The sequence below is a fragment of the Scyliorhinus torazame genome, chromosome 10, assembly GCF_047496885.1.
Source record: "Scyliorhinus torazame isolate Kashiwa2021f chromosome 10, sScyTor2.1, whole genome shotgun sequence".
Lineage (NCBI taxonomy): Eukaryota > Metazoa > Chordata > Chondrichthyes > Carcharhiniformes > Scyliorhinidae > Scyliorhinus > Scyliorhinus torazame.
Window position 1 is genome coordinate 27,742,255 of NC_092716.1, and position 20,669 is coordinate 27,762,923.

At 44.1% G+C, this 20,669-nt stretch overlaps 1 protein-coding gene across 1 annotated transcript in view; it reads left to right on the plus strand.

Annotated features, from left to right (window-relative positions):
* The first annotated feature begins 1,238 nt into the window (after positions 1 to 1,238).
* LOC140430425 (kelch-like protein 36) overlaps positions 1,239 to 20,669 on the plus strand; it is a 40,473-nt gene continuing 21,042 nt past the window's right edge. Inside the window, exon 1 of the mRNA XM_072517897.1 lies at positions 1,239 to 1,313. Coding sequence (XP_072373998.1) covers positions 1,254 to 1,313 — 60 coding nt within the window. The 5' untranslated portion in view covers positions 1,239 to 1,253. The remainder of the gene's footprint in view (positions 1,314 to 20,669) is intronic.

Here is a 20,669-nt window from a genome sequence, read left to right on the forward strand (position 1 = left end):
ATTGCCAGGGTCATTTTGGAGCGGCCCAATGTCAACGTTTGCCTCCCGTTTGTTTTTAATGTATTTAAAGAAACTTTTACTATCATTCCTAATGTTACTGGCTAGCCTACCTTCATATTTGATCCTCTCTTTCCTTATTTCTCTCTTTGTTATCCTCTGTTTGTTTTTGTAGCCTTCCCAATCTTCTGACTTCCCACTACTCTTTGCCACATTATAGGCTTTCTCTTTTGCTTTGATGCATTCCCTAACTTCCTTTGTCAGCCATGGCTGCCTAATCCCCCCTCTGATAACCTTTCTTTTCTTTGGGATGAACCTCTGCACTGTGTCCTCAATTACTCCCAGAAACTCCTGCCATTGCTGTTCTACTGTCTTTCCCACTAGGCTCTGCTCCCAGTCGATTTTCGTCAGTTCCTCCCTCATGCCCCTGTAGTTACCTTTATTTAACTGTAACACCTTTACATCTGATTCTACCTTCTTTCTTTCAAATTGGAGATTGAATTCTACCATATTATGATCACTGCCTCCTAAGTGCTCCCTTACTTTAAGATCTTTAATCAAGTCTGGCTCATTACATAACACTAAGTCCAGAATGGCCTGTTCCCCTGGGCTCCATCACAAGCTGTTCCAAAAAGCCCTCCTGTAAACATTCAATGAATTCCCTTTCCTTGGGTCCACTGGCAGCATTATTTACCCAGTCCACCTGCATATTGAAGTCCCCCATGATCACTGTGACCGTGCCTTTCTGACATGCACTTTCTATTTTGTGGTGCATTTTGTGCCCCCGGTCCTGACCACTGTTAGGAGGCCTGTACATAACTCCCATTATGGTTTTTTTGCCTTCCAAGAAGAGTTTTCCGAGTGCCCTGATCATTTTTCTTTGCCACAGTCAACACCAAAGGAACAAACGTTCTGGACATTGATCCCTTTGTCTTCCATCCCACGTTTGTTGGGTCTGATTCCGTTAATACCTGGTTCTCCCACATGACATGAGCCACTCCTACCTGCTAACAAAATGGAAAAGTTGAGTATCTGTTACTGGAATTACTGATTCCATAAAAGTTGGGCAGTTTTTGATCGTAAAGACTCGATTGGTGAATTTACTCGGAGTGGCCAGCAGGTGGCTGAAATGCAAACTGCTTTGGAATCGCTTGTACAGTATTTTGTTTCAAAACAGCATTTAACCATTAAGCAGAGACTTCACAATTCTAAAACTTGACCTTTTTTTTGGGTCAGGTGTCACAAAGAAAGTTACAATGGAAGGGACAAAACAGTCCAGGGTCTCTCGTCCGCACAAGATCAGTGAATCGTCAAAGGTTAGTGTCTGCTCAAACTCATCAAACACATCTCATCTGATATAATTACCATTTAATGAGAGGAATTCTTGAATTACATGACCATATAAGCTGCTGAAGATGTTTGTGAAATATATAGCTCCCGGCAAGAGGTACAAACCGTTTTATGATTCTTTTGGCTACTTAAAGAAGCTACCTCGGGAGAAAATGGATGATGTCTTTTTTTTTTGGTAGGTACACTCTTGTTGATCAGGTCACTGAACAACATTCAGTTTGGAAGAGTCCAAAGGAGCCTACAATGTATTCACGTGTTCTACCCAGTTAAACACATGCATGTTTTCTACATTATGACAGTGGCCAATGTTCTCTCTAGGATGGATGCAGCCACACAGAAATCTGGACTATAGTGCACAATGAAATAAACAGGCTGCTCACAACTTTGTCAGTGCGAGCATAATATAAGACATAAATTTAGAAATTCAGTGGCCGTGACTTTGGCTCAAAAGTATGTCATTGTCAGTCGTGCATTTTCATATGTCCTGAATAGTGAAAGGTGCAGGATGAATGCGTGTCTTCTCTTTCTGGTATTTGTTTATCGTGTATTACAATATCAATACAGAAGTTTTTAAAAATTGAATAAATTCTGATACTCGTGCTGCTGCGAGTTGATTTCTGGTTTTTAAAAACCAAATCAAGATTTAATTATTCACTTTGGTTTGTTGTTCTAACTGCCGGTACATTACTTACTAGGTAGATAAAGTCATACTGTAGCATGTTTAAATTTACTTCTTCCCTTGTCCAACAAAATTTCACTGGGGATGCGCTGGAGAGTATGAATGCAGTCTCCCTCAGTATTGCAGATTGTCATCCTGAGAAGGTGCCTATTCTTTATTGACCCAGTATGGGCTGAGGACACTTGAGTATTGCAAATGTTTATTTAATTAGTTGATCTCTTTTGATGCTCATAGACAAATACATTTTTAAAAATTCTCGTAACTATAAATACATTTCGCCCAGACTACTCTTCGACGATATCTTTGCTTCCTTTTTTCTCTGTTCTTTCCTGTATATCTCCCAGCCTGTATGCCTTGAACATGGTCAACAAATGAGTCCATATTAACAGTTTCTCACAGATGCTAAATTATTTAATACTTACAGTCAGCTCTCAATTGCTGAATTATTCCACACATTCAGTTGGAGTGAATGACACGGTTGTGCAGCAGGCACAGCACTCTCTTCGCTATCGTCACAGCAGTGAAGGTTTGAGCTCCTTCATGGTTAAAATAGGTTTATTGTAAATATATATATTTTTAAATTTAGAGTACCCAATTTTTGTTTCCCAATTAAGGGGCAATTTAGCGTGGCCAATCCACCTAACCTGCACATCTTTGGGTTGTGGGGGTGAAACCCACGCAGACACGGGGAGAATGTGAAAACTCCACACGGACAGTGACCCAGAGCCGGGATTCGAACCCGAGTCCCGTAGAGCCAGTGCTAACCACTGCGTCACGTGCCGCCCTGGTTTATTGTAAACATAGCTCAAACCAAAGCCAGTGAGTACATGATTCATCATTGACAGTGGCAGGGCAGGCTGAAAGAGCAATTGATGCCTATAAATGCATTTCGCCTGTACTACCTGGCTTGCACACTTTCCGTTTACCTTAACTCTTTTTTTCCCCCTCTTTCTCTAAAGCTTTGCTTCCTTTTGTCTCTCTTCGTCCCTATATGCCTTGAGCATAGTCAACAAATGAGTCCAAATTAACAGCTCGTCACAGATACTAAATAAAGAACAGTTAGTAAAGCATAAGGGACCCTGGCTTTCATTTTTTTTAAAATATATATTTTTATTGACTTTTCAATAATTTTTAGACACCGTTTACAAAAACCAACAATAACAGCAATAACCCCCCCCGAACCCCCCAACAACTAACAGTGAGCAACTCTTTAAAGTACATTACAAACGGCCACCATCTACAGTAAAACCCTTCCACTGGCCCTTTCATGCCGAATTTGATCTTCTTGAGATGCAAAACCTCCATCAGGTCACCCAGCCGTGGTGCTTGGCGGTCTAGTCGACCAACAGCCTAAGAGGATCTGCCTCCTTTGATCCATCTCTTTGCTACAAGCGAGGCAAAGGCTAGAAGGTCTGCCCCTACCCCCATCCGGAGCTCCGGCACATCCGAAAGCCCCAAAAACATTGCCAGTGGGCAAGGCTCCAACCCAATCTTCAGGACTGCTGACATGGTACAAAAAAAGAACCTTCGTAAACCCACCAGCTTTGAGCACGACCAGAACATGTGCGCGTGGTATGCCGATCCTTCGGAACAACAATAGCATCTACCCTCCACCCCATCGAAAAACTGGCTCATTCTAGCCTTAGAGAGGTGTGTTCGAAACGCTACTTTCAGCTAAATAAGACTCGGCCTCGCACAGGAAGAGGTTGCATTCACCCTCCTCAATGCCTAGCACCAAACCTCCTCCTCCAAAATTGGTCCCAGCTCTTCCAACCGTTTTGCCTTCACTGCCTCAACTGAACTCGTCTCCTCCCCCACTATCCGCTGGTAAATGCCTGATGTACTGGCTACCTCTGACCCTGAGCAGGATAAAATCCGCTCGAGGAAGATAGAAAGCTGCTTCACCGGGAAAGCTGGAAAGTATCTTTTGACCCAGCGACGCACCTGGAGACACCTGAACCCATCAGCATCTGTACGCCCATATTTCTCCTTCAACTCCCCAGGCTAGCGAACTGATCTTCGAAAAATAAATCTCCCACCTTCTCCAACCCCTTCTTCCACTCCCTAAACCTCGCAGCCAGCCTAGCAGGCTCGAATAACTGGTTTGCACAATGGAAGCTAGCCTTCAAATTGAAATGACAGAGCTGTTTCCAAATTTTTAACGTGGCTACTACCACCTGGTTAGTCGAGTGTTTCTTCGGCCACACCAGGAGCAGAGCCCTTGCCAATGCTCCCAGGCTTGCACTCCTCACAGACTCTGCTTCCACCTGGACCCACAGATCCTCCGAATCCCTGCACCACTCCAGCATTAGCCGCCCAATAGTAATATTGAAAGTTTGGCAAGACAAGCCCGCTGCTTGTCTCTTCCTCGGGCCCTTACCTGCCCAAATAAATCCAGTCACAAGCCGGTCACTCCCCCTGAAAAGCACCTGGGCAGGAACACTGGGAGGCACTGGAATAAAAATTAAAATCTCAGCAAGATATTCATCTAATTTCAAGATATCCTATCTGGCTGTATCACAGCCTGGCATGGCAACTGCTCGGCTTAAGAAACTTCAGAGAGTCGTGAACACAGCCCAGTCCATCACACGAACCTGCCTCCCATCCATTGACTCTATCTAAACCTCCTGCTGCCTTGGGAAAGCGGGCAGCATAATCATAGACCCCTCCCACCCGGCTTCCTCACTCTTCCAACTTCTTCCATTGGGCAGGAAATACAAAAGTTTGAGAACACGCACGAACAGATTCCAAAACAGCTTCTTCCTCGCTGTTACCAGACTCCGAAATGACCCTCTTATGGACTGACCTGATTAATACTATACCCCTGTATGCTTCACCCGATGCCGGTGTCTATGTATTTACATTGTGTGCCTTGTGTTGCCTTATTATGTATTTTCTTTTTCTTTTAATTTCTTTTCATGTACTAAATGTAACATGTAAAATGTACATGTAAATGTAACTCGATGTTGTGGCCATTTCGGAGACATGGATAGAGCAGGGACAGGAATGGATGTTGCAGGTTCCGGGGTTTAGGTGTTTTAGTAAGCTCAGAGAAGGAGGCAAAAGAGGGGGAGGTGTGGCGCTGCTAGTCAAGAGCAGTATTACGGTGGCGGAGAGGATGCTACATGGGGACTCATCTTCCGAGATAGTATGGGCTGAGGTTAGAAACAGGAAAGGAGAGGTCACCCTGTTGGGAGTTTTCTATAGGCCTCCAAATAGTTCTAGGGATGTAGAGGAAAGGATGGCGAGGATGATCCTGGATAAGAGCGAAAGTAACAGGGTAGTTATTATGGGAGACTTTAACTTTCCAAATATTGACTGGAAAAGATATAGTTCGGGTACATTAGATGGGTCGTTTTTTGTACAGTGTGTGCAGGAGGGTTTCCTGACACAGTTTGTTGACAGGCCAACAAGAGGCGAGGCCACATTGGATTTGGTTTTGGGTAATGAACCAGGCCAGGTGTTGGATTTGGAGGTACTTTGGGGACAGTGACCACAATTCGGTGACGTTTACGTTAAGGATGGAAAGGGATAAGTATACACCGCAGGGCAAGAGTTATAGCTGGGGGAAGGGAAATTATGATGCCATTAGACGTGACTTGGGGGGGATAAGGTGGAGAAGTAGGCTGCAAGTGTTGGACACACTGGATAAGTGGAGCTTGTTCAAGGATCAGCTACTGCGTGTTCTTGATAAGTATGTACCGGTCAGGCAGGGAGGAAGGTGCCGAGCAAGGGAACCGTGGTTTACCAAAGAAGTGGAATCTCTTGTTAAGAGGAAGAAGGAGGCCTATGTGAAGATGAGGTGTGAAGTTTCAGTTGGGGCGATGGATAGTTACAAGGTAGCGAGGAAGGATCTAAAGAGAGAGCTAAGACGAGCAAGGAGGGGACATGAGAAGTATTTGGCAGGAAGGATCAAGGAAAACCCAAAAGCTTTCTATAGGTATGTCAGGAATAAGCGAATGACTAGGGAAAGAGTAGGACCAGTCAAGGACAGGGATGGGAAGTTGTGTGTAGAGTCTGAAGAGATAGGCGAGATACTAAATGAATATTTTTCGTCAGTATTCACACAGGAAAAAAATAATGTTGTGGAGGAGAATGCTGAGCTCCAGGTAAATAGATTAGATGGCATTGAGGTACGTAGGGAAGAGGTGTTGGCAATTCTGGACAGGCTGAAAATAGATAAGTCCCCGGGACCTGATGGGATTTATCCTAGGATTCTCTGGGAGGCCAGGGAAGAGATTGCTGGACCATTGGCTTTGATTTTTATGTCATCATTGGCTACAGGAATAGTGCCAGAGGACTGGAGGATAGCAAATGTGGTCCCTTTGTTCAAAAAGGGGAGCAGAGACAACCCCGGCAACTATAGACCGGTGAGCCTCATGTCTGTAGTGGGTAAAGTCTTGGAGGGGATTATAAGAGACAAGATTTATAATCATCTAGATAGGAATAATATGATCAGGGATAGTCAGCATGGCTTTGTGAAGGGTAGGTCATGCCTCACAAACCTTATCGAGTTCTTTGAGAAGGTGACTGAACAGGTAGACGAGGGTAGAGCAGTTGATGTGGTGTATATGGATTTCAGCAAAGCGTTTGATAAGGTTCCCCACGGTAGGCTATTGCAGAAAATACGGAGGCTGGGGATTGAGGGTGATTTAGAGATGTGGATCAGAAATTGGCTAGCTGAAAGAAGACAGAGGGTGGTGGTTGATGGGAAATGTTCAGAATGGAGTTCAGTCACAAGTGGAGTACCACAAGAATCTGTTCTGGGGCCGTTGCTGTTTGTCATTTTTATCAATGACCTAGAGGAAGGCGCAGAAGGGTGGGTGAGTAAATTTGCAGACGATACTAAAGTCGGTGGTGTTGTCGATAGTGTGGAAGGAAGTAGCAGGTTACAGAGGGATATAGATAAGCTGCAGAGCTGGGCTGAGAGGTGGCAAATGGAGTTTAATGTAGAGAAGTGTGAGGTGATTCACTTTGGAAGGAATAACAGGAATGCGGAATATTTGGCTAATGGTAAAGTTCTTGGAAGTGTGGATGAGCAGAGGGATCTAGGTGTCCATGTACATAGATCCCTGAAAGTTGCCACCCAGGTTGATAGGGTGGTGAAGAAGGCCTATGGAGTGTTGGCCTTTATTGGTAAAGGGATTGAGTTCCGGAGTCAGGAGGTCATGTTGCAGCTGTACAGAACTCTGGTACGGCCGCATTTGGAGTATTGCGTACAGTTCTGGTCACCGCATTATAGGAAGGACGTGGAGGCTTTGGAGCGGGTGCAGAGGAGATTTACCAGGATGTTGCCTGGTATGGAGGGAAAATCTTATGAGGAAAGGCTGATGGACTTGAGGTTGTTTTCGTTGGAGAGAAGAAGGTTAAGAGGAGACTTAATAGAGGCATACAAAATGATCAGGGGGTTGGATAGGGTGGACAGTGAGAGCCTTCTCCCGCGGATGGAAATGGCTGGCACGAGGGGACATAACTTTAAACTGAGGGGTAATAGATATAGGACAGAGGTCAGAGGTAGGTTCTTTACGCAAAGAGTAGTGAGGCCGTGGAATGCCCTACCTGCTACAGTAGTGAACTCGCCAACATTGAGGGCATTTAAAAGTTTATTGGATAAACATATGGATGATAATGGTATAGTGTAGGTTAGATGGCTTTTTGTTTCGGTGCAACATCGTGGGCCGAAGGGCCTGTACTGCGCTGTATTGTTCTATGTTCTATGTTCTAAATGATCTGTTTGAGCTGCTCGCAGAAAAATACTTTTCACTGTACCTCGGTACATGTGACAATAAACAAATCCAAATCTTAACCGATTATATTTGGCCCTCCCGGGATAGTTGGAGACCGTCACATCTTTGCAAATCTCCCTTGACCTTCCCCACCAGATTTGTATAGTTCAACCTCCGGAGTTTCCCCTAGTCCCTTGCTATCTGGATAATAATCTTTATTATTGTCACAAGTAGGCTTACACTGCAATGAAGTTACTGTGAAAAGCCCCTAGTCGCTATACACCGGCTTCTGTTCGGGTACACTGAGGGAGAATTCAGAATGTCCAATTCTCTGGAGTTCAGGAGTTTTAAGAGGTGATCGGATTGAAACATGTAAAATTGATAAGTGGCTTGTTGAGAAAATGTTCCTCCAAACTGGGGAATTTAGAAGTTAGGGTCACAGTCTCAGAATCAGGGGTCAGCCTTGATGAGGAGAAACTTCTTCACTCAAAGGGTTTTAAATCTTAGGAATTCTCTATCTGAAAGAGTTGTGGATGTTCAATCATTGGGTATATTCAAGACAGGGGGGTAGATAGGTTTTTAGGTATTAGAAGATGTGGGGATAGTCTGACAAGGTGGATGTTGAGGTAGAAGATCAGACATGATCTTATTGAATGAGGGAACAGGCTAGAGGAACCGAATGACTTAGTCTAGTTCCTATTTCATATCTTCTGATCGCAATCAGTTCAGTGTGGTTTTTAAAAAAAGTTTTCAAATTAAGGGGCAATTTAGCATGGCCAATCCACGTACCCTGCACATCTTTGGGTTGTGGGAGTGAGAGCCATACAGACATGAGGAGAATGTGCAAACTCCACATGGACATGGGTTCAGTGGTATAATTGGGTGGTGGGTCCTGGTCTCAGCAGAGAACAGGGGTGGGGATGGTAATGGAGGTGGTGGCACTGGAATCATTCATTCATCTGGCACCTGATTGTGTTGCTAAAAATCTGGATGTTGGTGGAGAATTGTGATAATTGAGTGACTGATTACAAAAGGAGGAGGAAAGCAAATTGCACTGTAAGATATTGTATGTCACTATTATATTTTTCTCCTTTGTTTCCTGGGTCAAATGCAGTCAGGAATTTGATCATGGTTCTGTCACTATTGCTCAGTGGTGTAGATGCTCTCGGGCATTAACAGCTTTACTGTACTTCCATAGCACCGTTGTGCATTGCAAATCATTTGATGCGTGATTTTTATTAACATAGATGTTATGTAAAAGTAGATAGTGTGTTTACATATGCAGGTTTATGCCCATGATTTCTTCTGCAAGTTATGCTTGATTGCAAACAACTTGAAAGCTTTATCTGTTAAAGGCACTATCTAAATATCGAGTGGTTGCTCAGTAGACAGTGAACAGAAGCCAAAAGTACACAAATGGAAAATGATTGCAAGTCATTGCATGCAACATGTTATGTAACTCTCGTAGCCAGTTTCAGTGGTAGTGCCAAAGGTCTAGTGCTAAGTTGTCTATTCTGAGACACCTGCCGCCACCTACCAATCTCAACCCCTACACTGATGGAGATTTTTCATCTTGCTTGTCTGACATCTGGAATTTGTTGAGCAGTAATTTCTTTCGGTTAACTATTGGAAAGACCAATATTTGGTTCCCTACCACAAACTTCCTGTACATAGTCACTGTTTGAAACTAAACCAGAGTGTTTGCATACGCAGCATCCTATTTCATCTTGAGCTGAGCTTCTGAACCTTAATTCTCTCCATCACCAAGACTGCTTACTTTTACCTCCATAACATCGCTCATCCCCAACCTACCTGCTAAAATAATCATCCATACTTATGTTGCATCTATACTCAACTATGCCAAAGTTCTTGCCAGCTTCTTGCATTGTAAACTCAAGTTCATCCAAATCTTTTCTGCTGTCCTGCATTGCCTTGTGGTCCAGCAAGACCTCATCCCTTAGGGGCTGGTTTAGCACAGTGGGCTAAATAACTGGCTTGCAATGCAGAACAATGCCAGCAGCGCGGGTTCAATTCCCGTACCGGCCTCCCCAAACAGGCGGCGGAATGTGGCGACTAGGGGCTTTTCACAGTAACTTCATTGAAGCCTAACTTGTGACAACAAGCGGTTATTATTATCCTTGTTTTCAAGCCCCACCATGGCCTCACCGCACCCTGTGTCTCTAACGTCCTACAATTATTGGTGATCTATGTGCTCCTCCATTTCTGGCCTTCTCCACATCATCCATTTAAAGTTCTTCCACCGTTGGCAGCCATGCCTTCAGCTGCCTAGGCCCTGAACTCTGAAATTACTTCCCTAAATCTCTCCATCTCTCTCTCTCTTCTCCCTCTCCCTCGAAGATATTAAAGCCTTCCATCTGCCCTAATATCTCTATGTAATTTGGTGTCACATTTGAAATGAAATGAAAATCGCTTGTTGTCACAAGTAGACTTCAATGAAGTTACTGTGAAAAGCCCCTAATTGCCACATTCCGGCGCCTGTTCGGGGAGGCTGTTACGGGTACATTTTATTGATAACGTGCCTGTGCAGCATCTTGAAATGTATTACTACATTGATATGATGTGAGTTTTTGTTGAAAGTGGTTTGCAAATTTGAGTGAACCTGAACCAGCAAAGTTTGAAACCTAAATGTGCAATATTTCCTCAAGCAGCAATTTAATTTGTAATTCAAATAGTGCCGAAACTATAGCAGCCCTTTATATACTAAAATCTGTATCAGGCAATTTTAAGGATAAGACTTAGCAAAGTAATTGCTTGCTTTTTAAAAAAATCCTTTTATTTCTCCCCCATAGCCTTGGCCTCCTGTGCCTTGTCCAAGTTGACCTTTCAACATTTATGAACCTAGGTGGTGGGTGTGCAAAGGCTATTTGACCTGTGTAAGGATAGAAGGAGATCAAAGATCAGCCAAACCTGTCCTCAATAGAGGTCCGAATGTGCACATATACAAATATCCAGACTCGAAAAGTTACCTGCCTTCTCTCTCCACAGATGCTGTCAGACCTGCTGAGATTTCCCAGTATTTTCTGTTTTTGTTTAAGATTCCAGCATTAGCAGTAATTTGCTTTTATATTTGCGTTTAATTCACTGCCACTTCTTTTCCAGGAATGCCTACCCTGAAGAAGTACTGCTCTTCCCACATACAGGATTTCCGTTTTGTCTGTTTTCGCCTATCGTTGGCCTTCTATCCAGCCCCACTGCCCCAAGCCCCATCTCTCCCCCTCCCCCCCCCCCACCACAACAGTATAAATTGGATCCTATTTCCAACTCTCTCTAGCTTTGACAGCCATCCAGACTCAAAGTTAGCTCCCTTCTCTCTCCGCAGGTGCTGTCTGACCTGCTGAGATTGTCCAGTATTTTCTGTTTTTGTTTCAGATTCCAATACCTGCAGTAATTTGCTTCTATCCAATCATGCATGTCCGACAGGAGATATTGTCCGGCTGTAGGGAAGAGAATTGTATGGAAAAAGATCCATGAGGGTTTCATTACCTGACTTAATCCTCTCACTTTTGTGAACATTTTTCTTCTTTACATAAACTTTAGATTCACAAAACCAAAAAATACATAAAAATGTGAGTTTAGGAACTCCAAGTCTCATGCAATCTCTCATTGTAATGTGCACAACTAAGACAATTAAAAAATAAATTTTGAATTTTTCAAACTCCAAATTTAACATTGTGACCATAGTCCTTGGTTGATGTTTTTTTTTCTCTTGTCTTCCCTGACCTGACAAAACTAGATTCCAAAGCCTTTTTCCAAATGTGCGGCAGCAATAATACACAATCTTTCACATTGCATTGCTGACACCACTGCTACCACCACCACCCCCGCCACTAATTTGTTCTGGATCCAGGCATGATGGAGAAATAATTGCCTGAAAAATATAATGCTGCTCCCTGGTACTAACATGGGAAATTTTACCCAAACTGATTCAATTTTTTCTGTACTTGTTACTGGCTGGTTATCAAACTAACGTGCACCAATCCAACTTCTTCCTGTGAAAATTCACAAAGTTTATGGTAGTGCAGCCAAAAGAGCTCTGTCATTACAGTAGGCAACCACAGCAGGTTAAAGAGCCATACAACAGACCACAGTCGGCCCCCTGCACCTTCCTTCTGTAAATGTCAATCGTACTCCCTATTTATCCTTCATCTATTTCATGTCACCCATAAACTATATATGCTGTATTCGACGCCTGCAATAAATGCAACTAATTAATGAATTGACTCTAGTTAAATTGGGCATTTTTTTTGTCCAATTAAGGGACAATTTAGCATGGCCAATCCATTCATCTTGCACATCTTTGGGTTGTGGGGGTGAGACCCAAGCAGACACTGAGACAAACTCCACACAGACAGTGACCCGGGGTGGAAACGAACCGTGGTCCTCAGCGCCGGGGGGTGGCAGCAGTCCTAACCACTGCACGACCATGCCGTCCCGAAATAAGAACCAGGAGCAGGAGTAGGCCATCTGGCCCATCGAGCCTGCTCTGCCATTCAATGAGATCATGGCTGATCTTTTGTGGACTCAGCTCCACTTATTGGGCATATTTCACCTAAAAGCTAATTTAGTCGAGAAACGTCTCTAATACATCACCTCAGTACAATTCACTTTTACAAAATTGGACCCAACTAGAGTAAATAACATGAGTAAGGTACCAATGTTCTATATTCTGAAGAAGGGTCATTAATCTGAAATAGTAGATTTCTCATCTCAAATGCTGCCTGACCTACTGAGTATTTCCAGCATTTTCCGTTTTCCAACATCTGCAGTATTTTGTTATAATTCTACCGATATTCTATATTTGCGCCAGTTATAGAAATTATTCTCTTTAAACAAAGACTAATGGAGTCATTTTGACCTTTTGCAGGTGAAGGAATTTGGGTTATTATTGAAATACAAGCTACCAGTTTAGGAGTCATTTTTACCGACAGCAATAAATTAATGATATGGTTTATTACTGGGACTGTAGTTGTTGATTTCATTGAAAAAGCATACCCTAATGTAGTATTTTAATTTTCCTTTTAAATTCTTGAGCTTGAAAAATTCAAGAAAGTTTTTTTCAATTGCCACAGTTGTGCGTATTATGATGAGAGATTGAATCCGTCCACAGTTCCCAAACTCTCAATTTTAGATTTTTTTTGTTTTGTGATTCTGAAGTTTATGTAAAGAATAAAAATAATTCACACAAATGGGGATGACAAAGACAGATAGTGAAATCTTCATGGATCTTTGTCCATGCAGCTCTCTTCTCACCAGCCCCCCCCTGAGATGGTAATGTGTGCATAGATTTATGGATGCAGTCACACTGTTGTTGGCATCAATTCGTTATTGAACTGGTAGGTTGGAGATGTGGTAAGTGGTACACTTTTTCCAACAGTGTTAGTTTGAAAACCATAAGGAGCAGAAACATTGGCTGTTTATGGCAGCTAATTGATGGTTAGAGAATATAAAAATCTACAACTTCCAGGTGAAAATGAGATGTCAAGGGCAGCGCGGTGGCACAGCGGTTAGCACTGCTGCCTCACGGTGCTGAGGACCCAGGTTCACTCCCGGCTCCGGGTCACTGTCTGTGTGGAGTTTGCACACTCTCTCCGTGTCTGCATGGGTCTCACCCCCACAACCCAAAGATGTGCAGGGTAGGCGGTTTGGTCATGCTAAATTGCCCCTTAATTGGAAAACAATTAATTGGGTACTCTAAATTTAAAAAAAAAAGGGAAATGAGATGTCGAGAACCAGAATATTGACTGTGTAGAAGAAAAATTGGGTAAACGGGTTTTCAAGTTTGAACCTGGAGAGAAAAATAGTATAAAGTAAGAAATGATTGCATTATGTTTGCTGCAAACTGGGGTTTGGTGTTTCCACAAATGTTTGATTCTCATACTTGTGTGTCATTATTTAGCAAATATTAAAAGTGATACTTATAATAAAGAAGAGTGGCACAAATTCCGAACTTATGTAAATATATGGGCTGTGCTTCTAATGCAGAGTAATGTTTTAGAAAATAGAACCATACTTTGAAACTAAAATAAATGTTATTCCTGAGTTGGCAGTCTGATGACCAGTCGAGTTGAGATTAAGTATTCTTTGCAGAACTCAGAATGCATTTGTGCATTTGAGATGCGTTTTTATTTATTCATTCAGGGGATGTGGACATCGCTGGCTGAGTGAGTATTTATTGCTAAGTGGTTTGTTAGGCCATTTCAGAGTGTATTTGGAGTCATATGTAGGATGGATCATGTATGGGTAGCAGATTTCCTTCCCAAAAGGACATGGATAATGATTTCCTGGCCATCATTTGATGATGATCATTTGACTTTATATTCCAGAGTTTTAAAAATTGAATTCAAATTTCACCGTCCGCCGTGGTGGGATTCGAACCCGGGTCCCAGAGCATTACCCTGGGTCGCTGGATTACAAGTCCTGTAACCATACCACTACGCCACCACCTCCCCTTTCTTGTGTGCCATGTGAATATTCCCTTCCACAGGCATGCCCATGCTCCCTATGAACTAAAATGTGACCTTATGTGTAAAGTAACTTCAATCAGTGCACCTGGGCCAATCAATAACTTTGTTTAATGCCATTCTTATATGTAGTAACTATTGAACCCTCTGACTAAGTCACACTCTGATAGTTCTCATACCATAGAATTCCTACAGTTCAAAAGGAGGCCATTCGGCCTATCAAGACTGCACCGACTCTCTGAAAGAACACTCAATCTAGGCCCCCCCCCCATCTATGTAACCCCATAACCTCACCTAACCTACACACTTTGGTCACTATGGGGCAATGCATGACCAAACCACCTAACCATATTTTTGGACTGTGGGAGGAAACCGGAGCACCCGGAGGAAATTCGCACAGACACAATGAGAAAGTGCAAATTCCACAGTGACAGTCACCCAAGGCCGGAATTGAACCCAGGTCCCTGGCACTGTGAGGCTGCAGTGTTTAACTTGGGTTGCATCTCGTGAGTGAGAGCTGCAAACTAAAGTTAACAGAAGCAAAGTAAAAACGTCACTTAGATAAAAGAGAGCTTCATTTGATTTATTTCCCCTATTTCAAAATAACAAATGCCTCAAACCTTACTTTCAAACCTGCCTTCATTGACTAAACACCTTTTACACGAGAAGGAAGAGACTATTGAATTGCGTTAATAATTGTAGTTCTATCCCACCCCTTGATTTGGAGTCTGATCTGTGACAGAGGATGCTTGCCAGGAGGGGGGGGGGGGGGGGATCATTTTTTCATAATCTTCCCTTACTTAAAGTTCATATGTTTATATAAAGAATGATAGCTATGTTTTTTATCCCCACTCAGGATCATACTTGCGGATTCAGTGAGGGTGTTCTGCAAAGCAGCTGCCCAGTCTGCATTTTGACTTCCCAATGTCCTACAGCACAGAAACAGAGCTTCGGCCCACTGTTTCTGTGCCAATCAAATACCAATCTATACTAATCCCATTTACCAGCACCTGGTCCATAGCCTATTATGCCTTAGCGAGTTACGTGCTTGTCTAGATGATTCTTAAATGTTTTGACAGTACCTGCCTCCACCACCCTCTCAGGCAGTGCTTTCCATATTTCTCTCTGGGTGAGAAACTGTTTCCTCGGGTCCCCTCTGAACCACTTACAACTCCCCTTAAACCTATGCCCTCTGGTGTTAGACACCTCTGCCATGGGAAATAGATTCTTATTAGCTACTCTATCTTAGCGTCTCATTATTTTGTATACCTCTATCAGAGCCCCCCTCCGCCAATCCTTCTCTGCTCCAGGGAAAACAGACCCAGCCTCTACTCCTAGCTGAAACTTTCCACCCCATGTACCATCCTGGTGAATCTCCTCTGCACCCCCTCCAGTACAATCACATCCTTCCAATGGTGTGGCGACCAGAACTGCATACAATATTCCATCTGTGGCCTAACCAGTGTTTTATCAAGTTGTACCAAGAACTCCTTGCTCCTATGTTCTATGCACTAGCTAATGAAGCCGAGCATTCCATATGCCTTCTTCACCACCCGATCTACTGTGCTGCCACCTTCAGGAATCCATGGACTTGTACACCAAGGTGCCTTTGTTCCTCAATACTCCCTAAGGACCGACCGTTCATTGTGTATATCCTACTCTTATTAGAACCTCCCAAATGCATCACTTCGCACTTATCAGGATTAAATTCCGTCTGCCATTGCTGTACCAAGCTGATCAATATCAGCCTGTAGCCTAAAACTGTCTCCCTCACTAGCAACAACACCAATATTTGGATCATATACCTTTTACATTCACATCCAAGCCATTAATATACATAACAAGCAGCAAGGGTCCCAGCACCGATCCCTGTGGTACACTGCTGGTCACAGGCTTCCAATCTCAGAAGCAACCCTTCACCATCACCCTTTGCCTACTATAAACAAGCCAATTTTGGATCCAATTTGCCAACTTGCCTTGGATCCTATGGGGTCTAACCTTTTGGACCAGCCTTCTATGCAGGACCTTGCCAAACGCTTGACAGAAGTCCATGTAAACCACATCAATTGCGCTACTCTCATCAATATATTTAGTTACTGTCTCAAAAAACTCAATTAAATTTGTTAGACAGGAAATCCTACCAACAAGTCTGTGTTACTCCTTGATAAATTCCTGGCTTTCCAACTGTTGATTAATCCTGTCTCTCAGAACTTTTTCGACTAATTTCCCTACCGTTAACATTAGGCTAACTGGCTTATCCCTCCTGCCCTTCTTGAATAAAGGTACCATATTAGCTATCCTCCAGTCATCTGGCACTTCACCTGTGGCCAGCGAAGATTTAAATATCTCTGTCAGCGTCCCAGCAATCTTCTCCCTTGCCTGCCGTAGCAAACTGGGATACATCTCTCGGAGATTTATGCATCTTTATGCCTGCTAAAACGTCTAATACTTAATCTTTATTCATCTTAATGTGCTCTAGAACTTCACTATCCCAACTGAAATCTCCAGCTACCATGTCTTAGTGAATACAGATGAAAAATATTCATTTAAGACCTAGCCCACATCGTCTGGCTCCACGCACAGATTGCCCCTTTATTTCCCTGGTCTTCCTCTTGCTCTTAATATACTTATAAAATGCCATGGGGTTTTCCTTAACCCTAACTGCCAATGATATTTGTAGCCCCTTTGTGCCCTCCTAATTTCTTTTCCAGCATCTCTCTATCCTCTAGAAGGGCCTCCCCTCTTTTTAGTGCTCTATACCTACAATATGCTTCCCTGTGCAGAGATGTGGCTATGGATACCTGCATGGGCCCAAGTTATGCCTGTCTTTTTGTGGGGTATGTGGAACATTGCTTGTTTCAATCCTACTCTGATACCGCCCACAACTCTTTCTGGTGCAGATGATTGTATCGGTGCCACTTTGTGTTCGTGTCTGGAAATGGAAAAATTCATCAGTTTTACTTCCAATTTCCACCCCTCTCTCACCTTCACTTGGTCTATGTCTGACTCTTTCCTTCCCTTCCTTGACTTTTCTCTCTCAACTTCTCTGTCTTCGTTTCTGATGGTGGACTGTCCACCAACATTCATTAGAAGCCGACAGCTACCACAACTACCTCACACCCTGTGAACTGCATTCTATTCTCGCAGTTTCACCATCGCATCTGTTCTGATTGATGCTACCTTTCACAGCGGTGATATCATGTGTCTTCCTTTTTCCTCAGCCGGAGAGTGGTTGGCAGGGCTCCCAACCATATCTAACCCACTTCCTGCACTTATGCCCTCACTCCTTCCCCTTTCTCCCAGAACCATGATATCCTTACTTTCCACCAATCTCCATATTCAACGGATTATTCTCCACCAAGGGAACATTTCCTCTGTGACCCCCTGATCTACTGCTCTATCAACCCCAACATTTCTTCCCTTGCCAGGATACAATTTAATGCAAACGCAGGTGTACCCCCTGCCCGTTTGCCTCCTCCCCCATCATCCAAAGACCTAAGCCTTCCATCCAGGTGTAGGACTTCTTTCAATTTGGTTGATTATATGCACTGCTCACAATGAGGTCTCGACATTGTGGAGATAAAACTCAAGACTGGGCGACTGCTTCGGGGAACACCTTTTCTCAGTCCGTAAGCATGCTGCTGACCTTCTGATTGATTGCTATTTCAATTCACCATCTTGCTGTCATGCTCCCTTTTCTGCCCTTGGCCTGCTACACTGTTTCAGCTGAAGGAACAGCATCACATTTTCGATGAGACACTTTACAGCTTTCTGGACTCAGCATTGAATTCAATGACTTCAGACGATGAACTGTCCTTTTATTTGGAATTTTGCTTTCTCCCAAATGCCCGTGTATATCTTGTGTTTTCTTTCGGGCTGTGCTGACCCTTTCTCTGCTCTTAACACATTCTGATATTTTGCTTTCAGACAGTGCTGATTTCTATTCTGCTATTAACACCCACTTGGGATCAAAGCTTTAGATTATAGTACTATCATTACCATTCCCTTTGTCTTGTGTTCCATGACACCTTTGGCGCTTAATCTTCTTTGCCCTCCAATCTGTCCCTGACTTTCTATTTTGCTCTAGCTGTTCTCCTCCTCCCCCCCCCCCCCCCCCCCCCCTCCCAAAACCAATCACATTCCTACTTCAGTTCCGCAGAAGAGTCCTAATGGACTGAAAGCACTTGCTCTGTTTCTCTCTTCGCAGGTCTTTCTAGACCTGTTGGGTTTTTCAATACTCAATATTGCTGGGCATCATACCCCTTTTTTCCTTGGGTTCAATTTGGTTATTCTTCCATTTTCTCCACTATCACTGTGTGCTATTTCAAGAACGAGCTTATTTTGTTTCCACAAATGATGGGATGCTGAAATAGGAATAGAAAACACTGGAGCTGCTCTGGCAAAAATCTTTGGGTGTAGAAACGGAGTTAGCATTTTGTGTCCATGACCATTTAAAAAAAATATATTTTTATTCTCCTTTTTCACATTTTTACACCCACCAACAACAAACAGTAATCAGTAACGAATATGTCAATCCGCATATCAGTAACAACGATGCCATCTTCCCCAAACATTAGCCCGCATGTTCACATAAACAAATGACAAAAAGGAATCAGGAATCACCCATAGTCACCATTAACACACACAGCCCCCTCCCCCAACCCTCCCAACCATCCCCCTAATGTTCGCTGTTATCCAGTTCTTGAAAGTGCGTAATGAATAATGCCCATGAATTGTAGAACCCCTCCATCCTTCCCCTCAGTTCAAACTTGACCTTCTCAAGAGTCAAGAATTCCAACAGGTCCCCCTGCCATACCAGGGCACAGGGTGGAGAGGTTGCTCTCCAACCCATCAGGATCCGCCTTCGGGCAATCAATGAGGCGAAGACTACAACATCTGCCTCCACACCCGTTTCCAACTCCGGCTGGTCAGACACCCTGAATATGGCCTTCCGAGGGCCCGGGTCCAGTTTCATGTGCACCACTCACACACATCTTCTACCCCTTCAAAGAATCGGCTCATCCTCGCCCTCGTGAGGTGTGCTCTGTATACACCTTCAGCTGTATCAGCCCCAACCTCACGCACGAGGTGGAGGTGTTCACCAATCTCACACCAGAACCCCTCCTCCATATCCTCTCCCAACTCTTCCTCCCACTCTGCTTTGATCCCTTCCAGTGGTGCCTTCTCCTCTTCCAAAATAGCTCCGTAAACCGCTGACACTACCCCCTTCTCCAGTCCCCCTGTCGTCAGCGCCTCCTCCAGCAATGTGGAGGCCGGCTCCACCGGAAAGCTCTGTATCTCCTTTCTGGCAAAATCTAGAACCTGCATGTATCTAAACATTTCCCCCTGCTCCAGCTCATACTTCGCTTCCAGCTCCTTCAATCCTGCAAACCGACCCCCAAGAAACAAATCTTTTAGTGTCTTAATCCCCTTCATCTCCCATTTCCGAAAATTTCCATCCCACTTCCCTGGCTCAGATCTGTGGTTCGCCCGAATCGGCATTTCCCTTGACCCTGCCCCCAACCCCAAGTGTTGGCGAAACTGCGGCCAAATTCTCAATGAAGCTATTATTACCAGACTCCCTGAGTATTTCCCCGGGGGTCATCGGGAGTGGTGCTGTTGCTAGTGCTTTCAATCCCGACCCCCTGCACAAACTCTCCTCCCATTCTGACCCACTGGGAATCAACCCCTGTGACCCAGCTCCGCACCTTCTCCACATTTGTCGCCCAATAGTAATACATCAGGTTCGGAAGACCCAAACCTCCTGCCAGCCTTCCCCTCTGTAGCAGCACCTTTCTAACTCTGGCCACCGTCCCTCCCCATGTGAACGAGATAATCATTCCTTCAATCTCTCTGAAGAATGCCTTTGGCAGGAAAATCGGCAGGCATTGGAAAATAAACAGAAACCACGGCAACATGTTCATTTTAACCGCCTGTACCTGACCCGCCAGTGACAGAGGTCCACAAATCTTGGTCCAATCCCAGACCGCTCCAGAACTGCCATCAAGGTACCCCCATTCTACCCGGTCAAACGCCTTCTTCACGTCCAATGCCACAACCACCTCTGTTTCTTTCCCCTCCGCCGGTGCCATAACCACGTTCTAACGTTTGAAAAGAACTGCCTCCCTCTCACGAACCCCGTCTGATCCTCCCCTATCACCTTCGTGAGGCACTCCTCCAGCCTACCTGCCAGTACCTTCGCCAATACTTTTGTATGCACATTTATAAGTGATTTGGGCCTATACGACCCACACTCCGTCGGGTCCTTATCTTTTTTAGGCAACAGGGAAATCGATGCCTGCCCCAAAGTTTGTGGCAACACCCCCTTCCCTATCGCCTCTTCAAACATCCCCACCATCAGGGGTGCCAGCTTATCCTTGAATTTTTTTAGAATATTCCACCGGAAACCCATCCAGCCCTGCCACCTTCTCCGAC